General features: G+C 43.4%; 1 protein-coding gene across 1 annotated transcript in view; it reads left to right on the top strand.

The window, feature by feature from the left end:
• CRIP2 (cysteine rich protein 2) overlaps positions 1-13728 on the top strand; it is a 130011-nt gene that overhangs the window by 40271 nt on the left and 76012 nt on the right. The window contains exon 2 of the mRNA XM_063439436.1: positions 9012-9106. Within this exon, the coding sequence (XP_063295506.1) occupies positions 9012-9106 (95 nt within the window). The remainder of the gene's footprint in view (positions 1-9011; positions 9107-13728) is intronic.

Here is a 13728-nt window from a genome sequence, read left to right as displayed (position 1 = left end):
CAGGTTTTGTTTACGTTTTGTTTTGATCACAACTTGTACATTTGGCTGCGGTCTTAAGGGGTTAAAAGCAGCTCACTCAGTGCTGTAAGGGACTGAGCTGTATGCATACTCTGAGAAACGGTCCTGGTGCAGCATTCTGCAAAGCATTTATTTTTTTGTGCAAAAACTATCAAGATTTGAACATGCAAATAATACATCATTGCAACAAAACCAGAGATTGTGAACATGGGCAGAAGTTCAGAGAAACTTAGTAGCCCGCCCTTCGGTAAATGCCCGCTCAGGTCTGAAAATGTTTTTTGCTCACTTGTGCCATTACTAAGATAAGCTATACCATTTGCATATCAGATTGATCCCACTCATAAGGACAGTCCAGAACCTGAAATTAAAACAAATCATGTATCGGCGCTTAGTGAATTTACCCCTATTTTTAACATAGGGTTCAACACAGAAAATATCTATTAATAAAGAGTTTTCATTCCAGTCTTATTAGAGGGCACTTTTAAAAGTCTGCAGGGATAAGTTGCTGTATCAGTAGTATGTTAAATAGTAGTATGTTAAATCTGTGTCTTTGTACGTATCCAAACCTTAAAATAGAAAAGATACTGACATAGCGTAAAAATGTAACAACTTTATTTCCCATATAAAAAGACCCCCATAGGAGAAACTCTTACAATAAAATGTTGTGAAGCTTATCTCTAAGATTCACAGTAAAAGCAAGGTTCCAGAACCTGAAATGCCAGTAGGTTGTCTCTGCACAAGAGATACAGCAACCCTGGATAATTGTTTTTTGGCCATCTTTGTGCCTAGTTAGCGAATACAGCATATTAATGGACTAATAGAAGACAAAGCCTATCAAATCCATTACAATTGTATTGGTGCCTTGAGTGTCCCTTTAAAGCAGCTCAGTCGCCTTCCCTCTAAAATAAATATTTCATAATGTTAAAATCGTTATGAAATACATTTACTATGTGGGAATTTCACTGACTATGCAGTCAAAAGATATGGTAAGACAAAGTAGTGGCTGTTGAGAAAAATACTATTAAAGGAGTATCCCGTGCATGCTTGTGCATGGGCAAGAGTACAACACTGTTGTGGGCTCCTGGCAGCTGAGGTGCCAGATCTGGCAACCATTGTGGCAGCACCTGGAACAGGTTCAGGTAAGTATAACTCACCTTCCCCTGCACATAGCTGCACATGGCTGTTGTGTTCAACACCACCTAACTATATATAATTTACAACAACATACAGCATATCATTATTTGTCCATCATGCATTGTATGATCTCATTAATTTATTAGATGCCTGATATTGTCATGTATATGTCACCTCAGTTGGGACATGTGGCTTTGCTGCTCACAAGAGAAGGAAAAAGGATCCAATCCTGTCTGTCTTCTTCTCTCTCACTTTCTTCCTCCATCTCTCTTTTTGCCACTTGTTGCCACGGAAAGGAGTGGCTGTTTGGAATGCTGTGTACATACTCACATGGGCGTGCCTTTGAGTACTTCATGTATGAGTGGATGCTTTGTATCATAAATTAAAATAGCTGCTTAACTCCTGTGGTGAAAGTAACCTCGCCATTGGTTCATGGAAGAGCCTGTTTGCCAGCCTCCTACCCTGTGACTATGGCCCCTTTGATAAACCTTGGTTAAAACCACTGTTTGTGCCTTTTTGGACTTGTATGGCCACACTTCGAACTCTCGAAATGGCACTTCGAACTCCAAAAGCGGTTCGAAGCGGCACTTCGAACTCCCGAACATCCACACAAACCAGAGACCACCCTGGAGCTTGTTAACACCTATTAACAACTTGGAACGTTTCTCACCGCAGTGTTCTAATTGTTCGTCCGGGTGGCCGCAATTTCTATGGACAACCACGAGGTGGCAGCCATCTTGTTCGCATGAACGCAAGCTGCGGTGTTTGAGCATGAATCTCATGGCACTAAAGTTGGACACAGAAACTCCCGAACTTCGCTGGACTTCCATCATCGCCTGTGTTCGGTTCTATACAACTTAGAAGGGCACTGTTCGGTGAAATCATTTGTCTGACTGAGGGGAACAAGCTCCAGGGTAAGACTATTGATCTGTTCGGTAGTTTCATCGTTTTCAAACTACCAAACTAGACCGACCGCAAGCCCTGATTCTCTGGAACTGTTTCGGGCATGGTGTCACGTATTCATCCGCTTATAGAAATGTGGTTAATGACATTTACTGTCCACACAGGAAAAGTTGTGCCAAGCAGCAACCTAACCCACAGAAGGGTTAATTTTGAGCAGCAATTATGCAAATGAACCTTGGGGTCACGTATTCATCCGCTTATAGAAATGTGGTTAATGACATTTACTGTCCACACAGGAAAAGTTGTGCCGAGCAGCAACCTAATCCACAGAAGGGTTAATGCTGAGCAGCAATTATGCAAATGAAACCTGGTAACTGACTTTGGGGTCAAAGGCCGGTTATAGCCTATCAAAACTAAAGGAGGGGTATTTAGGCCCAGTTCTCATCCTGCTCAGTGCCCTGTCGTGGTTTCCCTTGTGGTTGTCCGAGAGCGCGTTCCTGTTATTAGTTTTCTACCTGGTTTTTGACTTTTGCTTTGTTTATTGACTTCTCTATATTCTGGTATCCTGACTCCTGGCTTTCCTCATCGCTGAGTCCCTTTCTGTGGTCCCTGACCTCGGCTAGTATTTTTGACTATTCTATGTACGTTAAATCCGGCCATTCTAAGGACCGGTAATACGTTACTTATTTGTCATCTGTGCTATACAGTTCTACATGCTGGATCAAACAGTAATCCTGACACATGGGACCATGCGTGCGGTCGGTCAAAATGTGACTTTCATAGAATTCCTGAACCCCTGAACTGATCTTGGCGATTTTTGGATATGTTGGTCACCCAGATCAGGGCTATCAGGGGATGTAACATTTGTGGGGATATTATGTGTTTTCGGGGTACTTTTGGGGGTTTTATAAAAATGTGTTTTTTCTGCCTGGAGATAATTGAGTTAATACAGTATACGACTCAATATACGACTCCCTCACTGGCCATCTCCACATATAACACTACCCTCACACTGCAGCCCCACTCCAAACATGCACCTCGAGGAGAACACGACCCCAACCTTGGCATAATAAATCAACACGCTATCTGCAGAGTTGCTCACGCTGTGTTGAGCGCTCCTGGAGGAAGTCCCGCACCCAGGCAGACTATCTTCATTATAGATTCATGTTGCTTTCATACAGCGCAGCCCTTGCCCTCGCTAAACAGTCCTACTTTTCCTCTCTCATTAGTTCATGCTCCCGCAATCCCAGACGTCTCTTTGACACTTTTAATTCCCTTCTCCGCCCTGCTGTGGCCACCCCCCAAACTAACCTTACAGCTGATAGCTTTGCATGTTACTTTACTGACAAGATTGAACAGCTAAGGAAACAATTCTCCCCTCCTTGCCGTTCTCTTTCTCAACCACACGTAAATCATGCTTTCCCTACCCTTCAACCACACGGAAATCATGCTTTCCCTACCTTTCTCCCCAGCTACTGAACAAGAGGTGGCTGCGCTTCTCCATTCCTCTCGCCCCACCACTTGCCCACTCGAACCTGTCCCATCTCACCTCATCAGATCTCTCTCCCCTTGTCTTGTGCCTGCCCTAACACACATCTTTAACTGCTCTCTCTCTTCTGGCACTGTTCCTGTTGACCTTAAACATGCCACTGTAATACCTATCCTTGAAAAAACATCTCTTGACCCGTCCTCCCCCTCTAACTACCGTCCCATATCCCTGCTCCCTTTCTCATCAAAGCTTTTGGAAAGACTTGTCTTTACCCGTGTGTCTTGCTTCCTTTATTCCAACTCTCTCCTTGACCCTCTTCAGTCTGGCTTCCGCCCTCTCCACTCTACTGAGACCGCTCTTATCAAAGTGACTAATGACCTAATCTCCGCTAAATCCAAAGGTCACTACTCCATATTAATTCTCCTTGACCTCTCTGCTGCCTTTCACACAGTTGATCATGCTCTCCTCCTTCAAACTCTTCAATCGCTCGGTCTCTGTGACTCTGTCCTCTCTTGGGTTTCCTCCTATCTCTCCCAACGCTCATTCAGTGTCTCCTTTTTCAAGGATACCTCCTCCCCTCGCCCTGCCTCGGTTGGAGTTCCCCAAGGCTCTGTCCTTGGTCCCCTTCTATTTTCTCTTTATACTGCCTCTCTTGGAAAACGTATTGCCTCTTTTGGATTCCACCATGCTGATGGCACTCAGATATACCTCTCCTCACCGGACCTCTCCCCTGCCGTCCTGCAACGTGTCACTGCTTGCCTTTCTTCCATCTCTGACTGGATGTCGTCACGCTTTCTCAAACTTAACCTCTCTAAAACTGAACTCCTTGTCTTTCCTCCTCCTAATACTGATCCTCCTCTCTCACTCTCCCTTCAAGTCAGTGATATCCACATAAGTCCATCCCTGCAAGCGCGCTGTCTTGGCGTCATACTTGACTCTGGTCTCACCTTTGAGTCTCACATCCAGTTTGTTGCCAAGTCCTGTAGGTTCCAACTCAAAAACATAGCCCGCATCCGCCCCTTTCTTACGCAAGATGCTACCAAGGAGCTTGTCCATGCTCTAGTAATTTCCCGAATGGATTACTGTAACCTTCTCCTGATTGGTCTCCCCAAAAGCCGGATAGCCCTGCTACAGTCTGTAGTGAATGCTGCAGCTAGACTGATTTTCCTCTCCAGTCGGTCCTCTCACACCTTGCCCCTCTGCCAGTCCTTACATTGGCTCCTTGTATCCTATAAGAGTCAATTCAAAGTGCTAACCCATACATTTAAAGCACTGAACAATTCCAGCCCCTCTTATATCTCTTCACTGATCCAGAGGTATGCCCCTCCTCGTACCCTCCGCTCTGCCCGCGATCACCTCCTGACCGCTGCTCGCACCCGTACGGCCAACTCGCACTTGCAGGACCTCTCGCGGGCGGCTCCTCTCCTATGGAATAGCTTGCCTACTGCCATCAGACTCTCCCCTAGTCTTCAATTATTTAAGAAGTGCCTTAAAACCCATCTCTTCAGGAAAGCGTATGGCCTCCCAGAGTAATCTCTACCTTACATACCTGTCTCTTGCTCTCTCCTATGGGACAGTGCTTTGCTCTCTCCTCCAGCTCTGCTTCAATCCTACTTGATATTTCCTATCATAATGTTTCTAATACCGCACCTCCTATAGTCTGTAAGCTCATTTGAGCAGGGTCCTCTTCAACCTATTGTCCTGTAAGTTTTCTTGTAATTGTCCTATTTATTGTTACATCCCCCCCTCTCAAAATATTGTAAAGTGCTACGGAATCTGTTGGCGCTATATAAATAGCAATAATAATAATAATAATTATTATTATCTCCCAGGCAGAGGGGAGGGATTGTATGCTACGTGTGGGAGTGTCATGTATAGTAACACTGTTATGATTGGTCTGTGACTTTGTACCATAGTGCCCCACAAGGTCAATATGGGAGTGCCCCTTGCATAGTGATTGTCATATAAGGCCAAGTGTGGCACCATTAAAAATCAGTTCCTCTTCACCCTCAACATAGAACCTCGTCTCATGTGTGGAGGGGATAGCTATATTCACTCTGGGGATTGCTATACTCATTATACTCCCTTGGATTATAATCACTAGCTCTTATATGAGCTGTTCCTGCTATACTATTTGGAGTAGGAGAGGTTTGCCCACTGGAAGCTGGATCCTGGTCTTGGGTCCAGGGTGGGTGGAGGACGGCGAGTTCCCAACCAAGCTGTAACGCTGGACGTGGGGACTTCGGTGCTGATGGTGTCGGGTGGAGTGCTTGGAGTCCTCAGTGAGCACTAGGAGTACCGATTGGCAAAGGCACCCGATAATAGTTATCAATTTAATTTTAACCCAATGAGAGTAGTGGGGAAAAATAATCATATGAAGTGTTGATTGCTGTTTGCAGGCCTCCCAACTGTCCCGATTCCAGCGGGACAATCCCAATTTCAGAGTCCTGTCACACCATACTGATTTAGTTCCCTGGTGTCCTTTATGGCAACAGAGCCCAAGCTCAGATCGTCTCGCTATGTGAACAGGCACTAGGATCATGCAGAATGCACTTCAACCGCACTCACTGCTTGGTCCTGTATGGAGTGAGGCTGGCCTGGAGGCTGTCTGTAAGCCTGGCATGTTGGATGACAGGCTGACACGCCCCTTCTGTGGGTGCCCCATTGCGATGTCTGGTGTGTGTCTTCTGTAGTGTCAGTTTATAAGTGACAAATTCTTCAAGCTGGTGTTTTAAAGCAGAATTGCCACTTTTTAAACAGTGACAGTTCCTCATTCTCTCTTCCCAGTAAATGTTATTGAATCACGGTCTTTGGGCCATAGAGCAGAGCTAGTAAATAAAAAACACACTTCAGCAGCATTATGTGGCTAAAACATTTACACCTAACGGTTTTGTTTATAAATTATACCTTGATGGAATTAATTTTCCGAAATTACCATAAGACATAAAGGAACACTATAGTGTTCACTACAAACCTATATTCCTCATACTTTCGTGCTTCCTTGTTCCTAGATGTATTCACCTCCCTCCCCCTCACCCCCCTGCCTTTTTTCCAAAGAAAAATTAAGAAAACAAAAGATTTACTCACCTTTTCCAGCACCAAAGCCCCTTAGCGCTGCTTTCCTTTTCATCCACTGTGATGGTCCAATCCAATGCTCCTTATAGAGGGACCTCATGTAAACATTGCAGTTATAAAAAAAAGGCAGTGTTTTACATTGCAGGGGAAAAGAACAGGACCACGATACCCAAACCACTTAATTTTGATGAAGTGGTCAGGGTGCCTTTAATAAGCTTTTAATTACTAGTTATGTATTTTATTTTCGCCTCCATCTATCCTTCTATTTTTCTCTTTCCCGCCATCCCTCCCTATCCCCCTATCTCGATTACCTTTATGAGAACATTACAAGCAGGACTTTTTAGACATAAATTATTTCCCACTTAGTCCCATGTTTCTTCTTTTCAATAGTTATACATAGTGTTCCAGGTTTTGTACACCTGGACAAACAGGGGTATTGTTACTGTGAAGAAAATACAATGGCTCTTTACTAGGTAGTGCTGTAATCAAAGACCAGCTCCGAAACCTGGCACTGCATCACGTCTATTCATATGTCAAGAGCAGAGAGAGTAATGCCACTTTTCTTTACTGCGTTTGGAAACTGGACATTTGCTATGTATGGTCCTATTGGAACTCAGAAATAGGAAAGTAACTAAACAGAAATGTGCAATGAACCTCTGGGTTGGGCATTTCTCCCTTAACTTGAGCTTCTGGATTATTCATAGAGTTTAAAGGAAATACGCTCATTTCTTACACAAGATTCTTTTTATAGAAATTGGACAGACAGTGAAGAAAAATAGGTTAGTATATTTGGACAAGGTTACACCCTGTGGGCTTATTCAGTATTTTATTTCTTGTCAGACATTTCTTCTAAGACTTAAATTGTCTTCAAATTAAGGAAAAGAAAAACCTAAACACATTTATAAATTACCCACATGTGTTAGTGTACAAACACTGACATTGTATAAGAAGAACCTAGTAAAAATTAAAAGTAGCTATATTATTTAAAATAATAAATAAATAATACTTATAAAACAAATATTTTAAAACAATATATATATTTTTTTAAAACATACATAAATTAAAAATGATTTGCACTCAGACTTTTCCCACACATTTCACAGATTTAAAAGTTCTCCAAAAATACTCCAAATCAGGCATGCTTATCAACCTCCCCCATTCTGATCTCCTATTCATCATCCAAAATTACCAACTTTCTCATCCATCCCCCAACCTTTTGTTTCTGTCACCTCTTTCAACCACTAGATTGTAAACTTGCCAGAGTGAAGCCCTCTAATCTGCTGTACAAGTATGTAGCTATGTTATCATTACACTTAATGTATTGTCTGTTGAACATCAACCATTCTGCAACCCAGTTTCTATTGTAAAATAGTGTAGAATCTATGGGTGCTGTAAATAAATAAATAAAAAAAGGAAATAAATATTAATTTAAAGATGCTAATACAAATAACTAGGTTTTTTTTTCAGGTTTTTTTGTAACATTGATCCTCGTTCAGTGACACTGGCATCTCTATCAAAATGGCTGACTATTCTCAGCCAATCATTGACATCCTTATTAAACCAATGAGTGAAGCGCTGTACATTCATTTGTATGATGTGACTCTTGCATTCATGTGTAGTGATAGCATAACACATCTTTAGTGTGCACCTACTAAATGTACTGGATCAGGTAGGGCTGTCCTAATTGCTATCCTTTTATATTTCTCTGCTTTCTTGCTGATTGGACAAGTAGAGAAAAGCCTCAAGAATATAAACTTGAACAAATCATAAAACCCACCCACATTGCTCATGCCGATGCAGCTTCATCTCCAACCCTGGATGTTAGATGGCAAGGTTTCCCTGGTTGTCTGTTAACTTGGCTCACATGGATGTCTAGCTAACATCTACCACCTAGGTTCAGCAGCAATGTGCGATGTATCACTGGCACAATGTGCCTCTGGCCTTGCCCCAATATTTCACAAATGAATTCTTTCAAATGTTGGGTGTTTACTATAAGAAGGGTTAGTAAGATATTAAACTTTTGTTCTCATTTAGGTTCTTGTATCAGCTGTACGTTTATGTAGCGTTGGTGCTTTTTGGTAGGGCTATTTGCCCTAAATGCAGTAAACATAGGCTTTCAATGTACCATCGTTCACTGTTTAGTGAATATAATCCTTTGTATTAAGCTCTATAAAATGTGATTTTGTAGTATTAAAAAATCATGTTTTTGTGATTTGGTAGTATTAAAATATATATTTTTTTGTGTATTTTCAAGTTATTTTCCTGGGTTAGAAAATTATTTCCTATTGTGTTTCTATTTGCTTCAGTAGACCTTTGTCATTAATATTTTGGGGAGGATTGCATGATGGGAAAACATGCTATCTACATTAATATTTTCCTCTCTTTCCTGTAGCCGAGAAGCTGACCTCATTAGGAAAGGACTGGCATAAATTTTGTCTGAAGTGTGAACGCTGTAATAAAACTCTTAATCCTGGTGGACACGCTGAGGTAAGTTTATACTAAGTCTCATTGTAATCACATTTTTAAATCTACAGGTTCTTGCATAAGAGCTTATTGACTAATACTCAGCAGCAGAGTTGGAAAATGTGCCCAATTTATTTTCCCGATATCTCTTATTTATTTTTATTTATTTTTTAATTGTCCACAAAGAACACAATAGATGTCATTAGTCTAGCTTTAAACATGTTTTTTTATGAGTTGGACTTACTTTTAATATAAAAATACAACATTCCTATTTTACTAGATGGGATAGAATACTCTTATAACCCTGTCATGGAGGAGAAAGGAAATAAGAGAAATTAGAAGAACTCCCTGCCTCTTGGAAATTGGGTGCATGTCACAGGCCACACAAGAGACATCAATTTTTATTTTAATTTTATTTTTAACAATACTTTTACCCCAGACTCTACAAGGGCTTCTCTGAAAGTGTCAGGAGACATACAGTACCAACAATTATGTTGAAAAACACCCTCCACCCCCAAAACAAAAAGACACCAGTGGAACAAAGTGCAAAGGAATAAAACATTATTTACCCCTTTTAACACAAATCTGCAGATCTGAAAATACTCCTCTAAATCTCATAAACATAATGTAAACATTACAATCTACAGAAAAAAAGAATAGAAAACCACATAGGGCAATGTCATCTGGGACACCAAAAAGTGTTGTGAATTATTGCAATCACAGGATTTCTATTAAAGGGACACTGTAGACACCCAGACCACTTCAGCTCATTGCAGTCGCCTGGGTTCAATGTTCCATGCCCCTTAACCCTGCAATAGTAATTATTGCAGTTATTGAAAAACTGCAATAATTACTATCTAGGGTTAACTCCACCTCTTGTAGCTGTCTGTTAGACAGCCACTAGAGGGCTTCCTGCTTTGAAATGGAGATTTAATCTGTTACCTGACCCTGGACTTCCCCCCGCTCTGCATGAGGACCTCCAGTGCATTAGGTCTCCCCTAACATTTTTATAAAATTACACTTGCCAGATCTGAGACAGTTAAAACATATCACAAACATCAGCCTGAAATGTCGTCTACAAACAAAAACTACAATAGAAAGAGATTTGAAATTAGGCATACTTACTTCAGGTCACTTTTCTTTTCATCTTTTGGTGACCATCCCAAGGATTTTAACATTATATGTTTTTGTTTTTTTAATACTTTACTTTTCTGTTCTAGTGAAGGGTGTTATAAAAATGTGGTAATTAGCTATCCTAATGGTGCTGATTTTTCCCATTCTATTAGCTTCTCTCAGACAGTCTGCCTTAGCCTGCATCAAAATATCCACTCACTTGTTACACTAGCTAATATTTGTATTTTATTTTAGGGGTGAAATTAATTATAGATGCAAGTATTAGATAGCAGTGCATTTTTACATTTTTTTTTCTTTATTTCCTCCTTCCAGAAGTGTTCTGTTTCTTAACTTGAGTTTTTTTTAAATATTTTTTTTTTTACAAATCTGATTATATGACAGTAACAAAGTTATAAGGGAAAGTGTGAAGTACATTAAAAAGTAAGCACAACAATAGGAAAAAAACATGACGAAACAACCACATCAAGGTGAAAAGAGTACGTTTGTGGTCTTTCGGGATTATACCGCTATTCCTATATCCAGAAAAAGGAAAAAATATTAAAAAGAGGAACTTAAGTGGCATAGAACGAGTAGATAAGAAAGACGAAAGATGTATCCATCACATAAGTTGGTTAAGAGTGATTTGAAGTCCAATCTCTCATCGAGTCCTGTGTATCTCAAAGTAGGCTGCAGTATCTTGTCAGTTACAGAGGCCCGAACCCTGAGACATCTAAGCACTGTAGTTATTTTTGCAAATCCACTTTATGGTTTCTTACAAACCAGGTGGCTCCTGCTCATTGGACATGCCTAGAACATAGTGAACTTTTATGAAATCTTCCATTAGGGTTCCTAGCCACTTTTCTGCATCATTGAATCTAATATTATCTTAATAACAGTAACTTGAATGTGGGAAACTGCTGCATCTACATCAAGAATGTGGTGTTATTAGCTGTCGTCGAGAGTTATTCATTTCCCGCATGCCAACGTGCAGCCTCTGGCAGTAATGAATTAATGCAAACTAATGATGCTGGTATTTCAGGCTATTTAAAACAGCCTCTAGATGAATATCTTGCCCTTTTGTGGATTGTGTAGCTTCAAATCTCATCGTGTTGTGTTTATAGATTCTGACCCACCTGTGACACTCTTGACCCCCCCCCCCCACAACTATAACATTTAAATAATCTCCATAACTCTTGAGACATGTGCAAGAGAAATGCTATTCTTTCAAATATTTTATGTGCGTGCCACAAGCCTGCACATCAGCTGTCACTCCTTTTTCCTGTCTCCAGATCACAAAACAGCTGTAAGTTAGCTCTAATTCAACATAGGGAGTGTATATGCTTGCTGTTAAATTGATGAAGTTATATATATGTGCTGTATGTGAGAGGGTTGCTGGAAGACAGATTTTTGTTTTCCGATTTTACATATTTATATATAGTTTTTTATTTTTGTTTGTATACAGGGGCGGACTGAGAACCCTCAGGGCCCCCGGGCAAAATAAATCAAGGGCCCCCTTACAGGCCCCACCCATACTCCGCAGCAAGCGCCACCCATGTCCCGCCTCCATGCACCGCCTCCAGCCACACCCTACACAATCTTTAGACACAAGGAACAAAAGTGCAATAATCCCTTCAAGGCCCCAGTAGAGACTACAATTGAGGGCTAATGGGCCATGGAGGGGGGTCTTTCTAGCAGAGGCTATCTCAGTGTCCTTTAGAGAGTGTGTTAGAAAGAATCCCCTCCAGGCCCTATTAGAGACTACAATGGAGTCTAATAGGCTTGGAAGGGGGTCTTTCTAACAGAGGCCATCTCAGTGTCCCTGCTGGAAACAGTCGCCTCCAGGCCCCAGTAGAGACTACAATTGAGGGCTAATGGGCCATGGAGGGGGGGGGGAGCATTCTAGCAGAGGCTATCTCAGTGTCCTTTAGAGAGTGTGTTAGAAAGAATTTCCTCCAGGTCCCATTAGAGACTACAATGGAGTCTAATGGGGCCTGGAGGGGGGTCTCTCCAACACTCTGGTTCCTATTCACAATATAGCAACACAACATAGCTGATACCTAGGCCAAGTTGGCTCCTCTTACCTTAATTACTGTTGCTGGCTGGCAGTCTGTGGGCTTGCTGGAAGGCTGTGGGCTTACTGGCTGCGGCTGGCAGGCTGTGGGCTTGCTGGCAGGCTGTGGGCTTGCTGGCTACTGCCGGCAGGCTGTGGGCTTGCTGGCTACTGCCGGCAGGCTGTGGGCTTGCTGGCTACTGCCGGCAGGCTGTGGGCTTGCTGGCTACTGCCGGCAGGCTGTGGGCTTGCTGGCTACTTCCGGCAGGCTGTGGGCTTGCTGGCTACTTCCGGCAGGCTGTGGGCTTGCTGGCTACTGCCGGCAGGCTGTGGGCTTGCTGGCTGCGGCTGGCAGGCTGTGGGCTTGCTGGCAGGCTGTGGGCTTGCTGGCTACTGCCGGCAGGCTGTGGGCTTGCTGGCTGCGGCTTGCTGGCTGTGGGCTTGCTGGCTGCGGCTGGCAGGCTGTGGCTTGCTGGCTGTGGCTTGCTGGCTGTGGCTTGCTGGCTGGCAGGCTGTGGCTTGCTGGCTGCGGTTGTCAGGCTGTGGGTTTGCTGGCTTTAAGCCTAACTGGTGGCCTGTAGGCTGGCTGGCTGTCTACTGGCCAGCCTGTGGGCTGGTTGGCTGGCTTGCTGGCTACTGGGGCACTCGTAGATTATTTAAAGAAATAATCCATGCACAATAGCCACTACTACTCTGTGTAGTCGTTATGGTGCCAGGAGGGCCGGGCCCCCCTCCCAGAGTAAGTAGTCAAACCGTTTAAGAACAGTTTGACAACTTACCTGGGGTCTGCTGGGATATGAGGCTGTAGTAGGGTATAGGAGCAGTGGTGCAATGTGTAAGGGGTGCAGTGTGTGTGAGGGGGTGTAGTGTGTGAATGTGTAGGGTGTGTGGGGAAATGTGTGTACGAGGGGGCTGTGTATGTGTGTGGCAATGTTAGTATGGGGGGCTGTGTGTGTATGGGTGGGCAGTGTATGTGTATGTGTGTGTGTGTGTGAGGCAATGTGTGTAAATGTGTATGGTGTGTGTGGGGGCAGTGTGTGAATGTGTATGGTGTGTGGGGGCAGTGTGTTTATGGGGCTAAAGTTCACTCTCACCACTGCGACCACCAGGAATACCTGGTGGTCACAGTGTTGAGAGTGAACTCTAGCCCGTAGCTCCAGGGCTAGAGTTTACTCTCGCAAGAGCCGTAACGTTGCCGTGGTAACCGCGGCAACGATCTGTGCTCGCGCAAGAAGGACCCAGAGGAGCTGCAGGCTGAGCTCCCGGGTCCTCTCTTCCTCCCTCCCCTGACGGCTGCCCGCACGGTGCCTGCGGACAGGGGAGGGGGCAATTGCCCTCCTCTTACTCCCCCCTCCCCCTCTTCTTACCCCCCTCCCCCTCTTCTTACCCCCTTCTTACTCCCACTCTCCTTACTCCCCCTCCCCCTCTCCTTACTCCCCCTTCTTACTCTCCCCCTCTTCTTACTTCCCCCTCCCCTCTTCTT

This window comes from Pelobates fuscus, chromosome 13 (assembly GCF_036172605.1).
Source record: "Pelobates fuscus isolate aPelFus1 chromosome 13, aPelFus1.pri, whole genome shotgun sequence".
In the NCBI taxonomy this organism is placed as follows: domain Eukaryota; kingdom Metazoa; phylum Chordata; class Amphibia; order Anura; family Pelobatidae; genus Pelobates; species Pelobates fuscus.
Note: the sequence above shows the minus strand (reverse complement) of the source record. Positions and strands in the feature narration are given on the sequence as shown.